This window comes from Lissotriton helveticus, chromosome 2_1 (assembly GCF_964261635.1).
Source record: "Lissotriton helveticus chromosome 2_1, aLisHel1.1, whole genome shotgun sequence".
Taxonomy (NCBI): Eukaryota; Metazoa; Chordata; class Amphibia; order Caudata; family Salamandridae; genus Lissotriton; species Lissotriton helveticus.
In genome coordinates, this window is record NC_136059.1 from 1,654,604,571 (window position 1) to 1,654,629,706 (window position 25,136).

The following is a 25,136-nucleotide window of genomic DNA, read 5'->3' on the forward strand; positions in this document are numbered from 1 at the left end:
CAGAGATTGCATCCAGAGGTGAAGATGTTTTTCACTGAATAAAGTTCAGATGGGGGGTCGGCCCAAAGCTAGATTACTGATATTTTTTTATTCGTAACTGTCGTGGTCATTTCTTTTCAGTCACTAATGCCACAGGAGGCAAGGAAACAATTGTTTGACCTGGAGGGTCAAGAAGACACAGATTGACCTGCGGTAGGCTTTTGTTTGTACATCCTAGGCTACTGTGAACATAGGGACCCTATAGGGGTCTCTGACACACATACATTTTGTAAAGTGGGCATGAAGCTGGGTACTGCCAATGGATTTTGGTAGTACTGTGTAGGTACCACTAGGCCATCTGTGATTTCATCCATAAGTTATATGAGGAAGCACCAAGGAGAGCTTAATGCATTGCGAGCACAAGGAAAGTAAACCACCACACTCGCTGGAGGCTATGGTTTGTGATGTATGGTCAATGCCAGGCTCAATGGTGGGGGACGAGGCAAGAATAGAAGAAAGAGAGAAGCAGAGGAGATGAAGGGGGTGTATGGGGATACCAAGGTTTGAGGGACACAAGAGCAGCAGTGGCCCGTGCAGGTAAGAGCGGTGGGGTGGTGGGGCCGGGTTGGGGGATTCGACAGACGGCCATGAGAGAAAATTAAATAAATAATTAATGTTCCCTTGTCGTCATCTGTCGAAATCACCCCCCCCCCCCCAACCCGGCCCTACCACCAATGTGCTCTGAGCTGAAAAGGCTGCTACTGCACGAGAGTAGAGGAAGCTGAGAAGACCAGGGTGAAGGACGCAAGGGAATAACAAACACTGAGCAACCGGAAGCTACAAGAACACCAAGGTCTGGGTGCACTAGGAAAAACTGCCCCCAAACCAGACAGAGCAAAGTGTGCATTTAATCAATCCACCACAAGTTATATAAAGTGATGCAAAAAGGAACTACACCCCGTTAAGGAGCTATGGTTTTACATTTTAAGATGTAGGAGACCTTCATCCACTCTTAACCTAGTCCTTACAGTATATAAATCTACTCTCATGTGACACATAACAGTCAAATTCCACTCTGCCATTCCTCATTAAACAAAAAAACATCCACCATTCAGAAGCCTTGTGTGCAAGGCCCTCCTCTGGCAAAGTCGGAAAAATTAATGGGGGTAAAATGGTCTGCCCTCCACCAGGGGGGGATGCCTCACAATATAGAGATGGTATGGAATGTGTTACACACAGGTAGTGATCTAACATTACCTCATGTTCCAAAACAAAACTGATTTATTAAAACAGGGACAGAGGTATGGTTACAAGAAGAAAAAGATGTGTCTAGGGAAAGGTTAGGTGTCCCTCACATCTACAGAAAAAGTAGGTCAACATGTTTCAGCCTACTTGCGCCCATACAGGTCAATGGCTTTCGCCAGGACTGTCACATTGATTGGATCCCTGTTCTGTGCCAGTAGGGACACTTTCCCCTGCCCTGGGGTGTAATAGGTATATTCACTTGGTGAAGATGTAGGAGAAAACACTGTCATCCTCTAAAGAAAGAAGGGAACAGTAAAACATACACATATTCCCATGTATACTGTTCTCATTATCAACATTACACGCATTCTCGTAATGCTATATGCCAGTTTAATGAACTATTCATTTGAGGTAAAAAAAAACTTCACCATTTGTGTGTGCATGGTACAATATACAGCGAAAGAGCAATAGAAAGAGATATTGTTTAATTAATGAACACTGAGAAAATAATGATATTGTGTTTCCTAATTTAGAGGACATAAAATATAACCCGCAGTCAAATAGTCAATTTTTGAAGGGAGAACTCCAACGCAGAATCACCTTTTATAAAAGTTGGCAGGGAAGTTCGAGTTATTCATGGTGCTTAAGCCTATACATTTCAAAAAGGCCCAGTTACTTGAAATGTTATCCAGGCATGCTTCTTATTGTTGTTACGGCCAGTGCAAAATGCTTTAAAAGGAAAACTTCCTATAATCTCTAAAGGTACTCAGGCCTATGCTCACACTATTAAACTTGCAAACAAATGTCGTGTTGTCAATGTCGTTCAAACAATAATGTAGGAAAATTATTAGTCGTTCTTATACCTTATTATGTTAGTAGCAGGACCCAATAGGTTGCGGTGGCAGGGGCGGACAGGCTATTTCTTTTGTGCATAGAACAGCAACCTCTTTTTTGAGATCAAGAGTTGTAGATAAGTAAAACAGGGGTTGGAGAACACAGCCGTGTAACTGCTTAAGGTGGGAATGCGTAGTGCAATGCAATGCCACAGTGATTTGCATGACTTACTTTTAGTGCAGAATCTTCGTACGGGTTCAGAACCTTTCGTCCTGAATATTAACGGGTGGGAGAGCGGTTTCTCTTTGTATCTTATCATGTGGGGAGAGTCAATTCCACAGATGTTGATTGCATGTGCAGCACTAACAATGGACACTAAAGACAGACTCCGGAGTGAGTCAAGGTGGTTTCTACCTTTCTGTTGATGATACCTAGAGGTTTTCTATTTAATTAAAATTATTTCTTAACATGTCTCGCTCATATTCTGATTTTCAATTTCAGTTTCTCTAATCACAAAAATAAGATTTTCAAAGATGTACAGCTGAGGACGTAAAAACCTATCAAAAGTGTGGGTAAATGTGGTTACCAAGTAAATATGAGCATGTGAAGGAGCCTGCACTTACGCAGTGGGTCTAAATCCAACAAATGTTAATTTAAAGGCTTTTCTCCTACTGTTCACATGTCTGTCACTAACAATGGACACTAAAGACAGACTCCTGAGTGAGTCAAGGGGAGTTCTACCTTTCTATTGATGATAGCCAGCGGTATTCTATTTAATGAAAAATATTTCTTAACGTGTCTTGCTAGTATTCTGATTTTAATTACAGTTGCACTGATTACAAAGAAACAAGATTTTCAAAAATGTAGAGCTGAGGATGTAAAAACGTATATAAAAGTGTGAGTGAATGTGGTTACCAAGTAATTATGAGCGTGTGAAGGAGCTTGCACTTAAGCAGTGGGTTTAAAGTCTACAAGTGTAAATTTAGAGGCTTTTCTCCTGCAGTTAACCGCATGCGTGCGGGCGGAATTCCGCTTGCACGCTGAGATTTTTAAAAACGCACTTTACATGACGAGCTGGGCTCGTCATGAGCGTGCGAGGAGGCTACCTCATGACGAGCCCAGCTCGTCATGAGCGTGGAAGGGGTTAAACTAAGGACCTATAATGTTGTTACTTTGTCATCATGCTATTAAGGGTTTTAGAAGGACCGCGGATAATATTCCCTTGGTTTAACTTTAAGCCCAGTCCATCTAGATAAAATGGCTTTTATTCTCTAGCCAAATATGTCCTTTAGTCTCAGTCTACGCTTGTGTTGTAGTTCTAAAGTATGAAATATGTAAGATGGCTCCTAGTTCTCTCTGTTAAAGAAAGGACTCCTGCTGTAGTCCCTTTATCATGAAGTCATTAGGGACTAATGACATCATGGGGTCGAGAAAACTATTCCATATTTTTTTTATCTAAGTCTCGGTGGTGAGTGGTGAGGCTTCTACTCTCACGCTATGTGTGGAGGGCTTATAATTAATCCATCTCTGTTAAAATAGATGGGTATAAGATATCTCCATTTAGTCTGGGAACATAGCCTATCCCTTTGTTGTGGTATATAGACTTTATCAAATGACTTGTGTCCATGGAATATTCTCATTGAGTCCATTCTGGAATGTTCTCTTACAGTAAATACACCGTTGTTTCTTCTGTAACAGGTTTCTTTTTTCATTAGTATCAATATGGTCCAGGGTTTCGAGTACCACCCATTTTACATCATTAGCACAGTGTCAAGTCATGAGAAAATGGTTGCTCTTCTTTGTTATTGATTTTTCACATCTGATGTTACTCCTATGCTTGTAAATGCGGGTTTTCACCTTTCTACATACCATGCCAATGTAATGTAAATTACATGGGCACGTGATCATATATATGACATGGTAGATATTGCAATTTGTGTTTTTCCTTAGCCTCTACATTGGGGTCTGGTTTTAAATCAATTGTTTTTATGACAGTAGTCACATGGCAGACTGAACAGAACCCACAGGGAAAGTGACCCAAAATTGGGGGAAGGCCACATGTGGCTGTGAAAGGTAGAAACCATCTTAACTCATCGGGAGTCTGTCTTTAGTACCCATTGTTAGTGACGCACATGCGAACAAGGATCAACACATGTGGAACTTGCTTTCCCCACACGGCACGATTAAAAAAGCAACCTCTTTCCCGTCCGTTAATATTCAGGACGAGTGGGACTGAACGTGTACGGAGAGTCGGCACTTCAAGTAAGTCATACAAATCACCAAAGTATTGAATTGCACTACGGGTCCCGCCTTAAACTGTTACATGAGTGTGTTCTCTCCCCCATGTTTTACTTACAACTCTTGATCCCATTTCCAAGAAGTACAGCCTGTCCACCTGCCCATCCTGGAACCTATGGGGTCCTACTGCTAACATAATAAGGTTCAAGAAAGCCTAATATTATTCCTACATTCTTGTTTATATGAATTCGACAATACATCAGTTTGAAAGTTTCATTGATAGTGTGAGCATAGACCTGAATACCTTTAGAGATAGTAGGAAGTTTTCCTTTTTAAGCATTTCGCACTGGTAGTAACAACAACAGCATGCCCTGGATAATATTCCAAGTAACTGGGACTTTTGAAATGTATAAGCTTATGCATCATGTATCACACGTGCTTCTTTGACAATCTTTAGAAAAGGTGATTCTACGTCAGAGTTCTCCATTAAAAAATGGACTATTTACTGTGTTTTATATTCTCTGTCCTCGAAATTAGGAAACACACAATGTCATTATTTTCTCTGTGTTCAAAGTGTGCTTTCACTGCATATGGTGCCATGCTCACACAAATGGTGATGTTTTTTACGCCAAATGAAAAGATGATGCTATCGGTTGCTAGTACGACATGCCACTCACTCAAAGTAGCTGTTGAGGCTCCCAAAGTATTTTAATAATTTTTTAAGGAGACTCTTTTGTGTGATACTGTGTTGGCCGCCTCCTTTTGATATTTGATACAACAATGAATGAGACATTGTGTAATGTAACTGATGAGCACTGAAAGCACTCCAATACAATCGGCTGGTGTTAGCACCATGGCAAGATAGAGGACGGAATGAGGGCACCGATACCATCATATCGTGCAAAAAAAAAAAGCAGCAGTGTCGACAGGGGTAGTGGGGGAACAGGTAAAGCAGGAGGGGCTGGGGAGAGGGGCAAGAAATGATGGGAAAAAAATCCTTAATTGGAGCAAGATCAGCGACAAAAATTAATGTGTCACTGTGTAATGTAACTGGTTGTGCACTTAAAGCACCTCAATACCATCGGGTTCTGTTTGCGCTATGGCAAGATGGACGTTCGAGCGAGTGCTCCAATACCATTGGATCGTGCAAACAGAAAATAAACAAGTGCTGTTCGTGTTTTTACAACTTTTTGAGAAATGCATTAGTTTATGTACAAGCACATGCATTTTTATTGGTATGTGTGTAGGTGTACAAAGGAGACGGCCTGAAAACACAAGTACTCCGATGGAGTGCTTGAAAACAAAGAAAAAAATAGCTTTGCAGACCGGGGGCAGTGTAAGTAGACATATGCTTCATCCATGCGCTATGGGAGGTCCAAACACAAGAAGAGGGCATGATGCTATGACAAAGGCCATCAAAGAAAATGAGAGTGACGCTGAAGTTTACCAATGGTAGGAGATGGAAGGCCTGTAAACCCACAGATAGAGCACAACACGTCTCTTCGAGACAGCGCATGCACTCTCGGCAAGATCTAAAAAGGGAATTTCAAAATTAACCTCTGAATTTCATACAAAAGGCCCAGAGATTAATGCACAATAACCAACAAACTTGCAAATTAATCACTCCAAAATTAAACACCCACAATTGATCACAATGGACTCGATAAGTCTAATATCTGGCCCTGTGGGGCTAGTCCTACAGGTTGAGCACCCCCCCAGTAAGTAAAAGGTAAAAACAAATGAAATTCTAAATTAACCTTTCAAATCGCCAGAAGGGCCCACAGACCATGCACAATGAATAATAAGGATACAAACCTGAAATTAATCACTTTGTGATAAATCATGTGTAACTGATGTCAAAGAAATCAATTGCTTCGAAAAAAAAAACACATGGAAATGTGGATGAAAAATCGGATATCCGGTCTTGTGGTGTGAAGCGAAACCATAATCAGAAAATGCATTTTGTATCAAAGAGATGTTTAGAGGTTTAAAACGATGAAAGTTTCATCACTTGTGACTGAACCTCGCACATTTAAATTTGAATATAGATAGAATTTTAAGCAACACGTATGCCACAAATTAGACAATTTTATTAAAAAAAAGCTATAAAACAATCATGTCTTTAAAAATAAAAACAATAATTTATATATTTACGAAACGATTCCAAAAAATTATACAGGCCAAAAGAAAACAGTTTGTACTGCATTTTAAGACCCTTGTTAGTGAAAGTCCTTTTTCTTCCCATATATAGAAGCAAGCATAACCCAGATATTTGTCAGTGTGCATAATCTGCCCAGCAGCTGCTTTACGGCGTACATACCTATGAGCCTGCGTTCAGGGGGGAGCTGGGCAGCTGTCTGATCTGCAAATCTGCATAGAATCATGTGCTCCTAGAACAAAAGTACACAAGCCAGTCTATTTTTATGCCACGGTTTAAAATACGTAATAGGTTTAAAAATAACTGATCACGTGTGCTGCACACAAAGATATAAAACAATACCAAGAATGAAATGATGCTAAAGGGTGCAAACGTTGCACTAGCGTTTTTAGCACTTTTTATAATAAAACTAGTCATAGCACTGCAATGACTTCAGAGAACAGGTTTGCTCGTTTCAGGTAGAATACATTCATTTTACATGCAGTTGGCATAGGTATCAACTTTTCCTAACTTAACACGCTGGAATAGCTGTTCCCTGCAAACTTGCAACCTTCCTCCTGATTGCTAGTTGGTGTTGAGAATAGATGTGCCATTTTCTTGGGTGTTTAGTTAATATAATTTCCCTCGCGACTTTGAAACTGAAAGAATGTTGGCGGGTTGTTTCTGACAACAGCTTAAAAAGGGGCACACAAGTTCAGATGTTAAGATGAAACCAGATGTGCAGCAAACTTTGCAAATTACGGGAAATTTGTAGCATGCGCTAAAATTACAGAATATTCCCGAGGGAAAAACTTTAAAACGTTGCACCCTTTGCGATTTCTAAACAAAAACTCCAGTAGTTAATAGATTCATAGCGGTTAGGTTACCACCAGTCAAGATAGTCTTTTATCAGCAAGCATTAAAAATCCTATCCATCAACTCCAAAACAAAACTCAAAAATGTTCAATGGAATAAAAACTAAGACAATCCATGTCTTCAATTGTGGAATAAGGAATGTAATAAAATATTAGTGCCTCACATTTTCCAACGTTTAGCACAGGGTTCAAATTCAGCAATCTGACACAGCTGAATGTTGGCTGATTTCAGAATGAGAAACCAAGTAAACTAATTTACCATAAACTAAGTCCTAATTTCACATTTGAAAAGAGCTGAAAATTAATTTGTCTAAGCCTTAATCTGGAAGCAGCAGAAATAGTGGACAAAAATGAATTTACTTCATTTTTACAATCTTCAAAACATGTGGAGACGTCCAATAGAAGGTTAAGGGGCCACACCAGTATGCTCTATTTATTATACAAGGGTTTAATAAAATTGAAAAAGCATCTGATTTAAGTTTGCTTCATTGCAGAACCTTACTTAACACAGCACCAAAGTAAGAAAGAGACAGAGGGGCTTACTAAGGGCCCCTTTAGGATGGCGGGCGGATTGCCCCCGCCAGGCCGACGGTAGTCACCGACGGCCCAGCAGGGGCAATCCGCCCGCCATCCCTGTACAAAAGACCCACCGCCATATTATTATGGCTGGGGGGTCTGCGGTGGACGGAAAGACCGTCCGCCGTATTTCCGCCCCGGTCAACTTGCACCACGGAAAGGCATGCGGAGTCTGCTTGGGGGGCCTGTTGCGGGCCCCCAGGGACTCTGGGGGGGTGGGGGTGCACATGGGGGGTACCTATGGTACCCCCCAGCAGTTCCATGCACAACAAGCCTTCCTGGCATTGTGGCGGGCGGTGCTGTGTGCACCGCCCGCCACAATGTCAGGAATGCCTGATGCACCTGCCACTGTGGCGGGCGCATCCTTATAGCAGGCACAGGACCCCCGCCCTTATGCCGGGCGGTCCCTCTGTACGACGGGACGGCGGGCGGACAAAGTCCGCCCGCCATCCTAATGTGCCCCTAAGAGTGGCGACTCGCAGTCTTCCGACCGCCCTATTAGACCAGGATGGTTTGGCCACCCTGGGACCACCGCAACCGCCAGGGTTCAGAGATCCGTGGTGGTCGTATGGCGGTCTTGAGTCCGCAATATGCTTGCAGGGCCGCCAATCATATTACGACTTTCCTCACCGCCACACTTTTCATGGCGTTGAGAACGCCATGAAAAGTGTGGCTATAAGGAAATAAAGGGGTTCCTACAGGGTCTCCTGGTGCCTCAAACTATATGGATGCAAGCGGGGGCACAACAGTCCATGCCGTGCAGGTACTGTATTTGAAGTTCCCAGGGTGGTGTCTATTTCATAGGCACCAACCTGGGAACGCCAAAGAATCGCCTGCCAGACTAGGAGAAAACTCCTCATCTGGTGAGCGGTTTCTACACAGGTTTGGCAGTGCGGGAGCGGGGCAGTCCCACTCCCGCCCCGCCAAACTCATAATAAGGCCCAGAGTCTCAAAATGGAGAAGAATGTCTCTGGTATGGATATACATTCAAGACAGTAGGTTGACATGACTTGCTACACATTTTCAAAAACGAAATCAGGACATTTACCAATGTCTATATCCCTGAGATGTATAGGTCATACATAATAATTTCCACTTAGGTTTGCTATTATTATTTGTTCCAAAAAATTTAATCGCTGCTCGGTATTGGAAAAGGTTAGTGACAAGATTAATTGCCATTATAAGTATGATTATAAAGGAACACTGGTTGGAATATTTTTAATGCGTTAAATGACTAAAGTGAGCTACAGAAATATGTAAAAAGAAAAGTATGTTAAAATTCGAGTGTGTGCTGGGTGAAATAGAAACAAGCGTTGGCAAATTGAATAGGTTTTGCCTTTGGGACCTATTACCTTTGCCAATGCTTTTTGACTTGCTGTATAGTATCCCTGATGTTATGCAGCATGGCTAAAAAAAAAAAGCAAAGTTAAAAAAAGGCACTTTTACAGGACAGTCATGTCGCTTTGTAGGTGTGCGCAGCGTGCATGCACACGCCTACAAAATAAGGTTCGTTTTTTTAATTATAGATTTGGATGGGTAAGTAATAAAAAATGTTTAAAGTAGGGCAAAGAGTGGGTTTTAAAAGTTGGTGGGAGCATGGAGCAACACAGCGTGTCGGAGTGGGGGGGAGCAACATGGAGGGCCAGGCTGGGGGAAGCCACACAGTATGGGAGCACAAGCAAAATGGAAGGTCAGGAAAGGGAGGAGATGTAATAGGCGAGACAAGAAGGGCGCAGGAGAGGGCAGGCAACTGGGGGTGAGGAGGTAAAGCACTAGGTGAGAAAATAGGGTGTAGGTATTGGAAGCAACACAGAGAGAAAGGAGAAGAAACAATGAGGGACAGAGAAGAAGTGCGCAGGTGCCGGGAGCAACACAGAGAGTGGGGACAAGAAGCAACAGGTAAGAGAGCAAGGTGAGCAGGCGGGGGAGAAGCATACAGGTGAAAAAGCAACAGGGGAGAGTGAATGAGGACATGAGCAACATGGATGGGGATGATGAGACACCCCCATGTGTTGGAGAGCAAAACGGAGTGCAAGTGAGAGAAGTATATAACGGAGACAGCTGGAAAACACATGCACTCCCATGGAGTGATTAACCAAAAAGAAAAATAGTACTGCAAAAAAAACTCTGCAAACGCGCCTCCTGGCGCATTGGTCTTTGGGGGAAGAAGTCCATGTTAGTCCTGAGGCCCTCAGGAGGCAAGGGGACCTCATACCCCCCATCAGCAGTGCGCTGACAGGCAGGTTTGTAGAATGGTGGAGAAAGTGAGCGTGCCCTTTGTCCACATCTTAGCAATCCCACAAGAAGCTTTTTTGGACCTGGGGGTGGGACCCCCCCCCCCCACCCGGCCTAGGTGGTCTGGGTGTTTTTACCCTGCCTCCTTATCTTTTTAATAAAAAACTTTTTTCCTGTAACACTGTTAAACCAAGTCACAAGATGGCTGCTAACAGTTCCTGGTTTGAAGTGTTGGCAGCCAATCAGAACGCAAGCACGAGACCAGGAGGGGTTGGGGATCCACCGCGGCCTCAGTTGTATAACTGAGAAAACTTTACATTTCTCATCAACTAGTGAATGGATTTACACCATTTAACAAAAAGGCCACTTTCTGGACCAAGAGCTACCTTTCTGCCAAATTTGGTGTAATTCCGTTCAACAGTTCAGACTGTAGCTGTGTCTAAAGTTTCCTACGGAAATTAACATGAAGAAAATGCGTTTTGCCCCCCCTTTTTTCTCTGCCCCCGCTTAACGGATCGCCCTGAAATTTTCATGACAGCAGGTGAAGTTACTAACCCATTCGTTTTGACAATTTTGCAAGGATTCATCAAACAACACTAAAGTTATTGACAAATGAAAAACCCTCTTCCTATTAAAACTACATCATAACTATAACTACCTACTAGTAGGATATCCATCCATCCATCCAGGGATAGCCAGTTGTAGTTATAGATGGGACCAACTATTCCGATAGACAAAGCATTTTTTGTTTAGCTAATAAGTTTGAATCTTGGTGAAATTTTCAAAACTAGTACACCAGTTAGTTCAGTTTCTGTCTGGAAAGTTTTGGGGTGGTTTGTCAAGTGGGGGCCGAGAAAAAAGGGGGGGGGGAAAGGCCCGTTTTGTCTTTTGCAATGATGCAATGTGTATGGGGATTTTGCATTTTTTGACACGACTACAGCCCGAACCGCTGAACGGATACACCAAATATGGCAGAAGGCTCGATCTTGGTCCATAAAGATCTCTTTTTGTTATATGGTGCAAATCTGTTCATTAGTTTTGGAGTTAAGAAAGAAATAAAATTGTGTATATCTAGGGATGCAGAATCTTTGCAAATCCATTCCAACCTGAAAGGAAACTTGTGGCCACCATATTGTTTCTCGACTGGGACCCTGGGGAGAAAATATCAAAATACACTTAAGGGCTCAGTTTAGAGGTATCCTGACCCCTTAGGACTCATGGAGGGGTCCCTGAGGCTGACCCGGGATTCCACTGCGGTACTTAGCGCAATCCCAGTGTAAATTTGCAGTAGATCCATGGATCCGAAACCCAATGAAAAAAATACATCCACATTCACACTAAACCACCATCCCGTTGCCAAAGGGTGTCGCAGCTTGGGGTTGGGAGCAGTGTCTGGCTGCAAGCCAGGCCTGCTGCCAACCCTCACCGTGCACAGCCAAAGGCTTTGCACAGCGGTGGTTGTATTAACGTACAGTAATTATATTTACTTTTAGTTAAAAGAGCCATAGAAATTCACTGAAAAATACAAATGTTACAGGGACGGTTCACATTTTACCCACACAAAACCATATGAAATCTGCAGTTACAGTTATATTTATAGCTATACTTATCTGTAGAAACTATAACTTGTGCCATTAAGAAACTTTAGGACATGAGTTAAGTTTCGTAACTGAAGTATACTATAAGTTTAACTAACTGCTGAATTTCTATAGTTTTGTGTGGGTAAAATGTGAACCTAACTATAACGTCCCAGTAACCTTTGATTTTTTCAGTGAATATATATGGTACAGAGCTAGAATATCGATGTATAAATATCGATGTACAGAAATATTGAGGTAAAAATATTGTGGGATAGAAATATTGATGGAAAAAATATTGTGGTCAAGAATATCGATTGTTAGGTAAGTAATATCGATTGCAAAAATATCAAAGTGTTAAAGTTTGTTTACAAAAATATAGTTGTTAAAAATATCGATTATTAATGTTATGTATTTTAGTATTTTACATGAGAATTGTTTGTAATTTTAGTATATGTGTTAAAATGTTAGTAATTAAAAAAAATGTTATACAATTTTGCGTTTTTTTTTTTTAAAGACCTTTATTGTACACTCTTAGATAGAAAAACACAGCTTTAAGGCAAACAACCCCGGGGGCCGTCCGCAACATTTGTACATGTACACCAACACTGACGGATTAATACATTGCCTGTGAGCCGACAACCTCTGGGTCCGGCGGCGTAACATTATCAAGCGTACTTGGTAGCAATCAGTTCACATGTCGGATGAGTCATGGGTCTAATTTTATTTTTTATTTTATTTTTTTAATTATTATTAGTTTTTCTAAACAACTCGTAACTGGGTTCAAGATATCAAACTTCCACATTGGTTGTCACTATGTCCATGGTAACACACAGTTCAGATATATATGGTTATGGAGACGTAGATATGAGGCACTCTGCGTGTAGTGGTATATCACAATGCTTACAATTTTGCGTTTTTAGTTCCGTAGCGGATTGTGGGTTAATAGGAGAATAGGTTAGGAAGTAATTTAATTTTATAGATTTTATTTATTGTTTATTGTAGTAAATAAAAAAAAATTGAATTTAGCATTTTTGTTCTGTAGCGGGTTGTGGGTTTATAGCTGAATAGGGTGGGAAGTAATTTAATTATATGAAATTTATTCAATAATTTATATGCATTCATAATTGTATAATTGTGATGTTATTGAGTTAAATATGTACATTAATGTATTAGTAATTGTTTGATAATTAGCTGTTAATTTAAATTAATTAATTATTAATTAATTATGGTATTTGTTTAATTAACTTTAAGTGTGTGTTGTGGTGTTTATAGGTGTAAATTGTGGGAAGTAATTTATTTTTTATTGATGAATTATTAATTATTTGTGAATTGATTTGTATTAATTACTTCGTAATTATTAATTATAATTGTATAATTAATTTTAGGGGTGTGTTGTGTATATTATCATAGTTAAACAATATGTAATTAATAGTTTTCTTATCTTTTGCAATAATATATTTTAATTTCAATCTTATTTAGGTTAATAATGGAAATTAAAAAAATTTTAAAATGTGGATTTTTTTATTGGTGTGGTATCCAGCACTTGCCTTGCTTTTCACTCACTGGAGTGGGAATAGTAATTTTTACCCCTCCGCTATCCAACACTTTCCCTGATTTTCACTCACTGGAGTGGGAATAGTAATTTTTACCCCTCCGCTATCCAACACTTTCCCTGCTGTTGCACTCACTGGAGTGGGAATAGTAATTTTTACCCCTCTGCTATCCAGCACTTTCCCTGCTTGCACTCACTGGAGTGGGAATAGTAATTTTTACCTCTCCGCTATCCAACACTTTCCCTACTGTTGCACTCACTGGAGTGGGAATAGTACTTTTTATCCCTCCGCTATACAACCCTTTCCCTTCTTTTGCACTCACTGGAGTGGGAATAGTAATATTTACCCCTCCGCTATCCAGCACTTTCCCTGCTGTTGCACTCACTGGAGTGAGAATCGTAATTTTTACCCCTCCGTTATCCAACACTTTCCCTACTGTTGGACTCACTGGAGTGGGAATAGTAATTTTTACCACTCCGCTATCCAACACTTTCCCTGCTTTTGCACTCATTGGAGTGGGAATAGTAATTTTTACCCCTTCGCTATCCAGTACTTTCCCTGCTGTTGCACTCATTGGAGTGGGAATAGTAATTTTTACCCCTCCGCTATCCAGCACTTTCCCTGCTGTTGCACTCACTGGAGTGGGAATAGTAATTTTTACCCTTCCACTATCCAACATTTTCCCTGCTATTGTAATTATAGTGTTGTGAAATGTATGTTTTATTTTTTTTTAAATAGTTTAATGTGTTTATTAATTATAGGATCATTTATTTTATTTTAAATTATTGATTTATGTACATATTTTATTTTTTTATAATTTAAAAAGTTTATAAATGAAATAAAGATAATAGTTAATACAATGTATTTAAGTAAATATATGTATATGTACACATTTTTGTGTGTTTATATTTTTTTTAATTAAGTTTCATTGTTATATTTAGTTAAAATATATATTAAAAGTAATTTATTTTGTTAAAAATATTAATATTATTTAATATATTTTGGTTAAGTAATATATATATTTTTTAAGTCAATATTTTTTAAATCTATATTTTTTACTTCAAAATTTTTGATTCGATATTATTGTACTTACCTGTTTAAGTATAGGGAGTCAGTATTTTTGTATTCGATATTTTTACATCGATATTTTTGTTAACTATATTTTTTTCATCGCTATTTAAACATGGAACCAATATATATACATATGTGACATTATATATAAATATATATATATGTCACAGTGGCAGTCATCAATGTGTAGTTATACGAAAGTTGGAGTTTCAATAGAAAGAGTGGGTTTTGCTCTACCAATAACGTATACACAGTTTGACACATCGAATATATATATATATATATATATATATATATGTATATATATATATATATATATATATATATATATTACCTCCAGGGGGTCGCCAGTAGGTAGATATAGTTAGGACCATGTTTCCATAGGAAAAACATTTTTGGACATGCTTATATCTTTGGTGCTGTTTGACAAATCGTCACAAAATTTTCCCAGAAAAGTGTGCCAAGGATTCTTGTTGTGCATGGAATGTTTCAGAGTGATTCATCAAGCGGGTGCCAAGAAAAGTGTGTTTCCCGATGTTAATTGCCATGGGACCTTTGAAAACGTCTACAGCCCGAACCGTTGGATGGAATTACCGCAAATGTGGCAGAAAGGTAGATTTGGTTGCGCAAATTGGGCTTTTTGTTATTTGGTGTAAATCCGTTCAGTAGTTGTTGAGACATTTAAGAGAGCGAAGTTTGTGATATCTGTGGCCGAGATGACTTTGAAAAAAATAATGAGCTTGTGCAGGGAAATGAAGAGCTCTGACAGGCTGCCAAGACTTCAACCAAGAAGTATTGGCAGTCATCTTGGCACTCTGCAAAGTGGGCAGGGGAGGCATACCCTGGCCCCCACGCCTTGATCTTGTTGTCCCCCTGGGATCTCGCCATGGATTAAAAGCATTAAAAAAAGAATAATCATTGCTGTGAATTTGTGATATTTGTGAATTCGCAGGAATTTTGGTTTTATTTTTTAAGTGCAGACTCCTGCGCTTCCTTTTAAATAACCCCCGGGTGGGCCAGGGCCCAGAGGCATACCATAAAAGCTAGAGTGTTAGCATGTAACATATGACATCATAAGCAGTGCATTGCCTGGGCATACGTTATTGTTAGCTCAGGTAACTATCACTGCTGAATTTTTCTGGTTTTGTACCAGTGAAGTCTGAGCCCAACTATAATGTCACTGGAACCTTTCTTTTTATCAGTGAATGTCTAGTTTTTTTTAATTCTATTTCGTAACTCTAACATCCCTATAACCTTTTGTTTCAGTCAGTGATTATATATATATCACATTAGATAGTGGTAGTTATAGTTAGGACATAGTTAACATAGAGAATTGATTTTTTTGGTTTGCTAATAACCTTGGTGCCATTTGACAATTCTTCACTAAACTTTCCAAGACAACGTTAATCCACCTCAGCTCCTTCCTGGCAATTTTCAGGGTGACCCGTCAAGTGGGGACCAAGATAAAGGAGAGGTCCCAAAATGCTAATTTCCCGTGCGATTTCCATATGGAATTTTGAACATCGCTACCGCCAAAACGGCTAAATGGAATTACACCAAGTTTAGCCGAAAGCTAGATCTTTATCCAGAAAGCGTGGTCTTTATAAGATTTAGTGTAAATCTGTTCAGTAGTTTTTGAGAAAATAAAGGTTTAAAATGTATAGATATCTGAATGGTTGATATGCAGGAGTACCACGGTAACACAACTTAAAATAACTAAGCGATCAGACTGGCTGAGGGGGCTTTTTTCCCCCGTTGTTGCCTGACTTCTACGAAAGGCTCCTGGGAATCCCTTAGGAGCTTCTGCTCTGATTGGATGGCTGCAACAGGAGGAGAAATGTTGTGGCCGCCATTACAGAACACAAAAACTCGGTCCCTGTGTTGTAAACATTTTGTTTTGGTTTACATCTCTTTTACTGAGTTTGTAAACAGAGAAAAAATATTAACAGCACCAGGCAGTAGGCAGAATTATTCAGGCAAGAATACAGCGCAGGTCCACATCAGTGAGGCATAAAATTTACAGCACGCCATTTAGCCACCCAATACAAGGAAAGAAGCACTCGGGAAACCATGATTGAAAGGAGGGGGCCCCTCCCAGCTCAGAAATACCAGTACTATCAAAGCAAAAAGGGGGCCCTCCATTGCTCGAGCCTAATATACCTGGGTGATTACATTTGCGCCTACTGCAGACCTGCAGAGAGCGTAGTGCACTGGTTGGAAAAGCTAAGTAAACATTAGTGTATCACCAAGCAGTAAGTAGAGCAAGAGGATAAGATCATGGACAGCAATACCAAGTATAACAAAAGTGTAAAAGGACTGTAGGCCATCACTGCAGGTCCCATGGGTGTATAACATGCCCCACTTAAAACAACATAGGCTTGTTGCCATCGTTTAGTAACAAGCTCATCTAGGACCGACAGCTGCTAGATGTACAGAATGCAGCCGCCTGCAACAAGTTACAGGGGGGGGAACCCCCTATTCTGCTAGCCTGTGAAAAAAGAGAAGAACGAAGAATAGCCATGACAAAATGCTGGTGAAGGAAAGATAAGAGAAGAAAATAAGAGGAGGTGATGCCGTGTCCCGTTGGCGAAGACAAACTATGGCGGAGGAGGAACGGTTCCCTGAACAGATTCTCAGGGACAACCACCCTAAGCAAGGACTATCCACCCTGGCCCAGTTTATTCCTGCGCTTCCTCATAGGATTCTACCCTGGGGAGCAGAAGGTCATCGAACCGAAGGCGGGAGGGACAGATTGAGCATGTTCCAGTTTAGAGAGATGTAATACCAAGGGTTGCCAGATGCGCTTGAATTTAGCGTCAGTGTGGGCTAGACAATGGGAAAGAAGTTCCATCGCCATTACCTGCCATAGACGGGTGAGCCACACCGAGAAGGGGGGTCAAAGCCTTCTTCCAGTGTAACGCTATAACCTGCTTCGCCGCGTTAAGCATGTGGAAGATCAGGCGCCAATCCGAGTATGTCATCGTTTTACGAGACTTCAACCGAAATCCGAGAATCACTACCCCTGGAGACTCGGAATGGGAAATCCCGCTACCTCCCTGATATGGCTCAAAACTTCCTTCCAAAAGAGCGTTATAAGCAGGCAGGACCACCATATGTGCATAAAGGAATCTGGGGCGGTGTGGCAACGCCAGCACATGGGCGTGGAGGCGGGGAACATCTTCTGCAACCTGAGGGGGATACAATACCAACAAGTGATGATATTGTAAGCTGTCTCCTGTTGTGTAATGCTTTTAAAAGTGCGAGGAATGGCACGCCATATTTGTTCCCAGGATTCAAGGGAGATTTCTTCCTCAAGATCTGTGTGCCAGCATTGTTGGTAGGTATGTGGTGGTAGCGCATGTGAGTGCTGAAGGACCTTGTATGCCCCAGAAATCAGGCCCCGGGAGCCATCAAAAGAGTGGACTAAGGTTTCAAAGAGGGTAAGTTGGCGTGTGGTGCCCTCTGTGTATGAGGGAGTGTGTAACCAGTGGCGGATTTGAAAGTATTCCAAGCACGCTGTGCTGGGAAGGTGAACCTCCTGCCTGCAGCGCTGAAAGGATTTAAAAGACCCTCTCTCGAATAGATCTGCAATTGTAAGTCACTCTACAGCTGCCCATGCCGGAAAGGTTGTGGGTTGAAGGGCTGCCGAAAACCCCGGATTGCGCGCCAAGGGTATGTTAGGGGAGGGAAAGGAGGTGAGGCCACAGGCTACTGCAATTTTGTCCCATATCTCTAAAACAGGTCGTATTGGAGTAGCAATATAGGTGCTGCTATGGCGTGCTCCCCTTGGCAACCAAGCCAGATCCCAGAGTGGGCAGTAGGCACCGATCTGTCCATGTGGAACCAATACTTCTCGCTTTCGTGAGCCACCCACTCCGAGACATAGCGCAGATGCGATGCCCAATAATAAACAAGGAAGTCTGGGCACGCCAGCCCCCGTCTCTTGGGAGCATTAACAATTTGGTGGAGAATCGCCACCTCCCCCCACGCCAGACAAGCACAGTGACCTCCCGTTGAAGGCTCAGGATGTCCCGTTGGGGGATAGAGGTTGGAAGTGCTTGAAAGAGGAAAAGGATCTTCTTGGGAGAATGGACATCTTGACCGCGTTGAGGCAGTCTAACCATGAGATAGGTAGCGATTTCCATCGTCGAAGGTCATCTCTGACAGAGTTTCTACAAGCAGGCCAATTTGCCTGGGTCCACGAGTCCACAGTAGCTGTGACATTAATGCCCAAGTAGCAAATCGATTGGGAAGCCCACTGAAAGTGGACACCATCCCCAAGATCCTCAAGTTGCTGCGGCGAAAGGGTAAGGTTAAGCGCCTGTGACTTAGCAAGGTTGATTTTAAGCCCCAAGATCAGCTCGAATTGAGTGCATCAAGCAATGCTGGAAGGGAGCTCACAGAGTTGGTAAGAGTCAAGAGGAGATCATCAGCGAAAAGAGCGATTTTATGCTTGCCCCTTCCAAACGGTAGGCCTTTAATTTCCACCGATTGGCGGATGGCAATCGCCAGGGGCTCTATGACCAGGGCAAAGAGCAAAGGCGATAAGGGACACCCCTGGCGCATTTCCCGGTGAATGGAGAAAGGTGGGGTAAGGAGACCGTTAATTCTGATCTGCGCTGATGGCACTGCATAGGAGGCCATGATACGGGCAATCATGACTGGGCCCAGGCCTATCTTCTGCAACACAGCTTTGAGAAAGGATCAGTCGACCCGGTCAAAAGCCTTCTCGGCATCTGGGGAAATGAGGATAGCCGGGATATGACGGCGTTGGACCTTTTCCACCAAGTGGGCTACTCGCCTAAGATTGTCATTTGTGTATGGATCCCCCCTGGGCTGGTTCAATCAGACCAGGTAGATGTGGTGCTAAGTGTTGGGCTAAGATTTTGGTATAGAGTTTAACATCGACATTTAGCAGAGAAATTGGGCGATATGAAGCACAGGAGGTGGGTTCTTTCCCCGACTTGGGGATAAGAGTTATTTCGGCTCCGGCCATGGTAGGCGTGACAGTCAGCGTATCTGCGAAGGAATTGAAGAGTTACAGCAGCTGTGCCTGCAGCTCTGGAAGAAAAAGATGATAGAATGGTAACGTAAGGCCATCAGGACCTGGAGATTTGCCAATAGGAAAACTGTTCAATGCCTTTTGAACTTCTTCTGCAGTGATGGGTTCTTCCAATTGCTGCCTATGAGAGGGAGCTAGTGGCGTCCAAGGACAGGAGGCTAAAAAGGGGTCTATCCCATCCTTACGGGTATCTCCTTGTTCATAGAGCATGCAGAAGAAAGAGCTAAACGCGTATTGCTTGGTTGACTCCGAGGTGGCACTCGCTCCTCCCGGAAGCGCGATCTTGGAGATGTGGTTATAGGAAACCTGTAGACGAAGACGACGCGCCAACAGGGAGCCCACCTTGTTGCCCCCATCATAAAATTTCTGCTTCAGAGCAAGGAGGGAGTGTTCCGCTTTGTTGACTCAAAGAGCCCTAAGTTGGCACTGGAGCGAGGCCAGCTGCTTCTGAGTCTGTCTAGAGTGTGCATTATGCACATGCTTTTCCAGCAGTTTGATATTGCGAGCTAAATTGGTTTCAACCAGGCGGAATTCTCGCGTACAGGCGATGGAGATGGAGGTAATGACGCCTCGAATGGTGGCCTTGAATGCATCCCATAGGACATGCCCATTAGTGTCCGGGAGGTCATTTGATGCAAATTAGGCTTGGACCGCCTGAGGTATTTCGGCCACATCGATCTGATCCCGCAAGAGGTGTGGGGGAAGTTGCCACCGAGGAGCAGAGCGAGGATTCCTGCCAAAACCCGTCAAGGTAACCTCCAAGTGGGCATGGTCCGAGATGGATATATTCGAGATTGTGGCAGAGTCCAATGAGCGAATGAGAGATTGAGAAAAAAAAAAGAATCGATTCGAGAGTAAGAGTGGTGAACATGGAAGTAAAAGGTGTAATCCTTTGTCCCAGGTTCTTTATATCGCCACGTGTCTACGAGACACAAGGCTTCAAAATCCTGCTTAAGTGCCGCAGACATCGCTCCAGTGCCCTGGAAGGAAGATTTGGTGTGATCTAAGCTGGGGTCCCACACCAAATAAAATCACCCCTGAGAAGGATGGGGTTGGGTTCCTGGGACAGCAAGTCCCTAAGCAAGGTCTTAATATATGTGTCTTGTGCCTAGTGAGGTGCATAAATATTGAGCATCGTGTGTGCCCTACCAAGGATGAGTAGTGTAAGTTTTAATTAATGCCCCTCCTTGTCACGCAGCACCCGAGAAACATGCACAGGGCTCCACACTTTCAAAAGAATAGCCACCCCCACTGTTTTAGTTGGTGCGGATGCCCAGAACTGCTTGGGGTACCTAGGGTGGAACATGCGCTGCACATCTGTGCGTAAGAGATGGGTTTCCTGGAGGAAAATAATGTCCGGATCGTGAAGAAGGAGGTAGCGCCACATCTGTCTTCTCTTATTGGGGGCATTGAGACATTTTACATTGAGAGATATACAAGTCGGGGCCCACGAGTGATGGGTGTAGAAGGGGATGGGGAAGTAGACAAATTTCACTCAAGCGAGCAGGAGAGGAACCCCTCTCCCATGCCCAGAAGCACCTACGCCGGGAATATAAGATGTCGTAGTGCGCCTGTGCTCTCCCCCCCAGGAGGCAAAAGAAAGAGAGAAAAAGGGACAGAATAAAAGGCAACAAACCCAGCGGTCAAAAGGCCAACAGGGCCAAAGTACACCATTCGAGTCCAGGAGCGGCTCATAGGCGTAGACCAGGGCGTCTCTGAGGATGTCACTCCTCATGGAGCCTAAGGGAGTGGCGGGATGTGCCAGTAACTATAGGAGTAATTTCAAAAAGGGGGTGGTGATGGACAGAGTATCTGAGTTAATCAGAACACTCCTACCCAGTCAACAGATCAGGGCTTGATCCATCACCGTTTTTTAGCTCACTGCGCCATCCCAGTTCAGAACCTGGCTATATGCAAATTAGTCTGTCCCTGGCCCAGTGCATCATGGGAACAGGGCAGACCAAACTACAAAGCCAATTCTTCACTGGAAAGGAAACAAGCTTCCGGGGACCTAAAGAATGGTGATGGATTAAACCCAGATCAGTTGACTGGGGGTGAGTGTTTGATTTATACAAACGCTCCGTCCATCATCCCCTTTTGTATCGCTTTGTTCGCCCTAAGTGTGGCAGGGTATGCTCAGACGTGAGTCCCTTGTTCACTTGGCCACTGGATTCAAGATAGCCTGGCTGATGAGGATTATGAGTCCGAAACCGGTCCCAGGATGCTTGTTTCCGGTCCAGGGAAGACATGGCTTGGCAGTTCGGGCTGGACTGTTCCCATAAGGCACAGGGTCAGACTGATTTGCAAATAGCCATGTCTGAACTGGGGTGGCTGAGTGAACTAAAGAATGGTGATGGATTAAACCCAGATCAGTTGACTGGGGGTGAGTGTTTGATTTATACAAACGCTCCGTCCATCATCCCCTTTTGTATCGCTTTGTTCGCCCTAAGTGTGGCAGGGTATGCTCAGACGTGAGTCCCTTATTCACTTGGCCACTGGATTCAAGATAGCCTGGCTGATGAGGATTATGAATCCGAAACCGGTCCCAGGATGCTTGTTTCCGGTCCAGGGAAGACATGGCTTGGCAGTTCGGGCTGGACTGTTCCCATAAGGCACAGGGTCAGACTGATTTGCATATAGCCATGTCTGAACTGGGGTGGCTGAGTGAACTAAAGAATGGTGATGGATTAAACCCAGATCAGTTGACTGGGGGTGAGTGTTTGATTTATACAAACGCTCCGTCCATCATCCCCTTTTGTATCGCTTTGTTCGCCCTAAGTGTGGCAGGGTATGCTCAGACGTGAGTCCCTTGTTCACTTGGCCACTGGATTCAAGATAGCCTGGCTGATGAGGATTATGAATCCGAAACCGGTCCCAGGATGCTTGTTTCCGGTCCAGGGAAGACATGGCTTGGCAGTTCGGGCTGGACTGTTCCCATAAGGCACAGGGTCAGACTGATTTGCATATAGCCATGTCTGAACTGGGGTGGCTGAGTGAACTAAAGAATGGTGATGGATTAAAGCCAGATCAGTTGACTGGGGGTGAGTGTTTGATTTATACAAACGCTCCGTCCATCATCCCCTTTTGTATCGCTTTGTTCGCCCTAAGTGTGGCAGGGTATGCTCAGACGTGAGTCCCTTGTTCACTTGGCCACTGGATTCAAGATAGCCTGGCTGATGAGGATTATGAATCCGAAACCGGTCCCAGGATGCTTGTTTCCGGTCCAGGGAAGACATGGCTTGGCAGTTCGGGCTGGACTGTTCCCATAAGGCACAGGGTCAGACTGATTTGCATATAGCCATGTCTGAACTGGGGTGGCTGAGTGAACTAAAGAATGGTGATGGATTAAACCCAGATCAGTTGACTGGGGGTGAGTGTTTGATTTATACAAACGCTCCGTCCATCATCCCCTTTTGTATCGCTTTGTTCGCCCTAAGTGTGGCAGGGTATGCTCAGACGTGAGTCCCTTGTTCACTTGGCCACTGGATTCAAGATAGCCTGGCTGATGAGGATTATGAATCCGAAACCGGTCCCAGGATGCTTGTTTCCGGTCCAGGGAAGACATGGCTTGGCAGTTCGGGCTGGACTGTTCCCATAAGGCACAGGGTCAGACTGATTTGCATATAGCCATGTCTGAACTGGGGTGGCTGAGTGAACTAAAGAATGGTGATGGATTAAACCCAGATCAGTTGACTGGGGGTGAGTGTTTGATTTATACAAACGCTCCGTCCATCATCCCCTTTAGTAACTATAGGAGAGCAGCCGCTGCCCAACCCCAGTGGCCGACCCGCCATACTGTAAATGGGGAAGTGTGGTTTCCCCCCCAAGGAGCAAGCTCAATGTCCCCCGCTCCTATTGCAGGACCCGGACTGTGTATCACAGCCAGGAAAAGGATACCAGAGGTCGGCACGTCGTCGTTCTAACATGTTCGGAATCTCTTGGAGAAGGCAAATGACTGGAGCACCAGGGTGAAGGATTGCCCCCCTCCACCCACGAAAGGCCTAGTCCAAGTCAGGGGGGCGCCGCCCCATTTTCGGATCCAGTGGGGGAGGGGGACCCAACAGGAAGCCCCGTCCTTCAGAAGATTGCACGGCCTCCATGGATTTTAAACGATGTCCTGTTTAGCTTGGTGTGACATCTTCCTTGCTTTAAAAGCTCTAGTACGAGGAGGAAGGACCCTCGACCACTCTGGGTGCAGGGGGATCCTGAACTCAGTATCCGCAGAGGTCGGGTGGAAGGCTGAGGGTCCGGGGCAAGGTGGAGCAATTGGAAAGCCTCTTTGAGTGATCTCAATGATCTGCGCTTGCCCTCCCACTGGAAGATCAAGGCAAAAGGATGGCCACACTGGTACTTGATGTTCCAGTCTTTGAGTTTGTCCGTTACTTGAAGTCCCTGTGTCGTCGTAAGTTGATTGGGGAGAGATCTTGGAAGATTTGGATATTGTAGACCTCGTGGGTCAGATCATTGCTGCTCCAAGACGCTCAAAGGATCGCCTCCTTCTCTGTGAAGGAGTGCACCCGAGTCAAGATGTCAGGGACCAGGTTCGCCCCCCCGCGCGGAGGTGCAACCCGATGCTCTTTGTCCAGCCAAGGAGGTGAGGCATCATCATCACCCAGGATCGTTTGGAGAAGATCAGCGACGTAGGTCAAGATGTCCTGACCCTCCGCGCCCCGTGGAAGACCCCTTATGCCAGAGCTGCATTCAAGATCTTCTACTCTAGTGACAATTTCGGTTACGTCTCGCCGCATATCTTTTAGGCAAGCTTTGACCTCAGTTTTGAGTGAGTTGATTTCAGTTTTTATTTCCTGGAGGAAGTTCGACATAAAGGCTTGAGTGATAGGGCTGGAGTCCGCGTTTTCCGGAGGGGTTGCCATTGTGGGGGTCTTCTGGCTAGGTGCCGGAGTAGCTTTTACCCACAGGTCTGTCACTGTTTGTGCTTGGAGGCTGGTGGTGGAGTAGCTTTCCCCGATTTGGTGCGGGGCATGACTTAGACGGAGGAGGCTCCTGTCCCATGGAGGCACGTGCTAGCGACCAGTTCTGGAGTCACCCTCTGGAGTGGCACTATACACAGCAGTGGGGAAGTTTGCCAACCAGGGTCAACTGCAGGCAGGACAAGTCCTGGCTAGGGTGGATATGATGTAAGTGGGCCGGGGGTGCCTCCTGCAGCACAGAGGGAGCCCTCAAATGTATGGGCTCACCAGCTTAGGCGTCCCAAGATGCTATGGCATGAATCCGCCTCCAGCCAGGGGAAGGCGCCACTGTCAAGCGTCAAGGTATAGGAACGGCGGGTCAGATCCCAGGTGCTGGTTGATTGCACAGCCGATCTCCTCACCTCTGTACTGGGTCCCCCCCGTGCTCCCTCTCCAGTCAGACCCCAGTCGCACCCCCGGCACAACCATGGAGGAGGTCCCCTTGAAGCCTCATACGCAGCTCTCTTTGCTTTCCTTAGGGCAACACAAATGGACAGTCGCTGTTGGGGGCAGGGGCCACAGCATGGTGTTCATTGCGCAGTCCCCCGGGGTGAAGGGATATATGTTGGTTGGGGGCAAGGGGCCAAAAAAAACCTGATCCAGGCCCCGGAGCGTGAGTGGAAAGGCGGCCCAGATGGAGTCTCTGTCTTGCCAAATGTCCAGGCTCAGGCAAGCATACTGGATCCTGCTAGGGCCAAGTAGTGGTGAAGCTCCACACTTGTTGCTGCCAAGGCGCCCTCCCCCCGTCAAGTCCCACCGGGCCAGAAGGGAGCGGGAGAGA

The 25,136-nt window shown here is 44.1% G+C and overlaps 1 protein-coding gene across 2 annotated transcripts in view; it reads right to left on the bottom strand.

Annotated features, from left to right (window-relative positions):
- The window catches only part of GSTCD (glutathione S-transferase C-terminal domain containing), a 943,165-nt gene that overhangs the window by 74,341 nt on the left and 843,688 nt on the right, over positions 1-25,136 (bottom strand). Inside the window, exon 11 of one of the 2 annotated variants that reach the window (XM_078676615.1) lies at positions 6,617-6,686. The exons of the other annotated variant lie outside the window; for it this stretch is intronic. Within the exon in view, the coding sequence (XP_078532741.1) occupies positions 6,617-6,686 (70 nt within the window). The remainder of the gene's footprint in view (positions 1-6,616; positions 6,687-25,136) is intronic. 2 annotated transcript variants of the gene reach the window in all.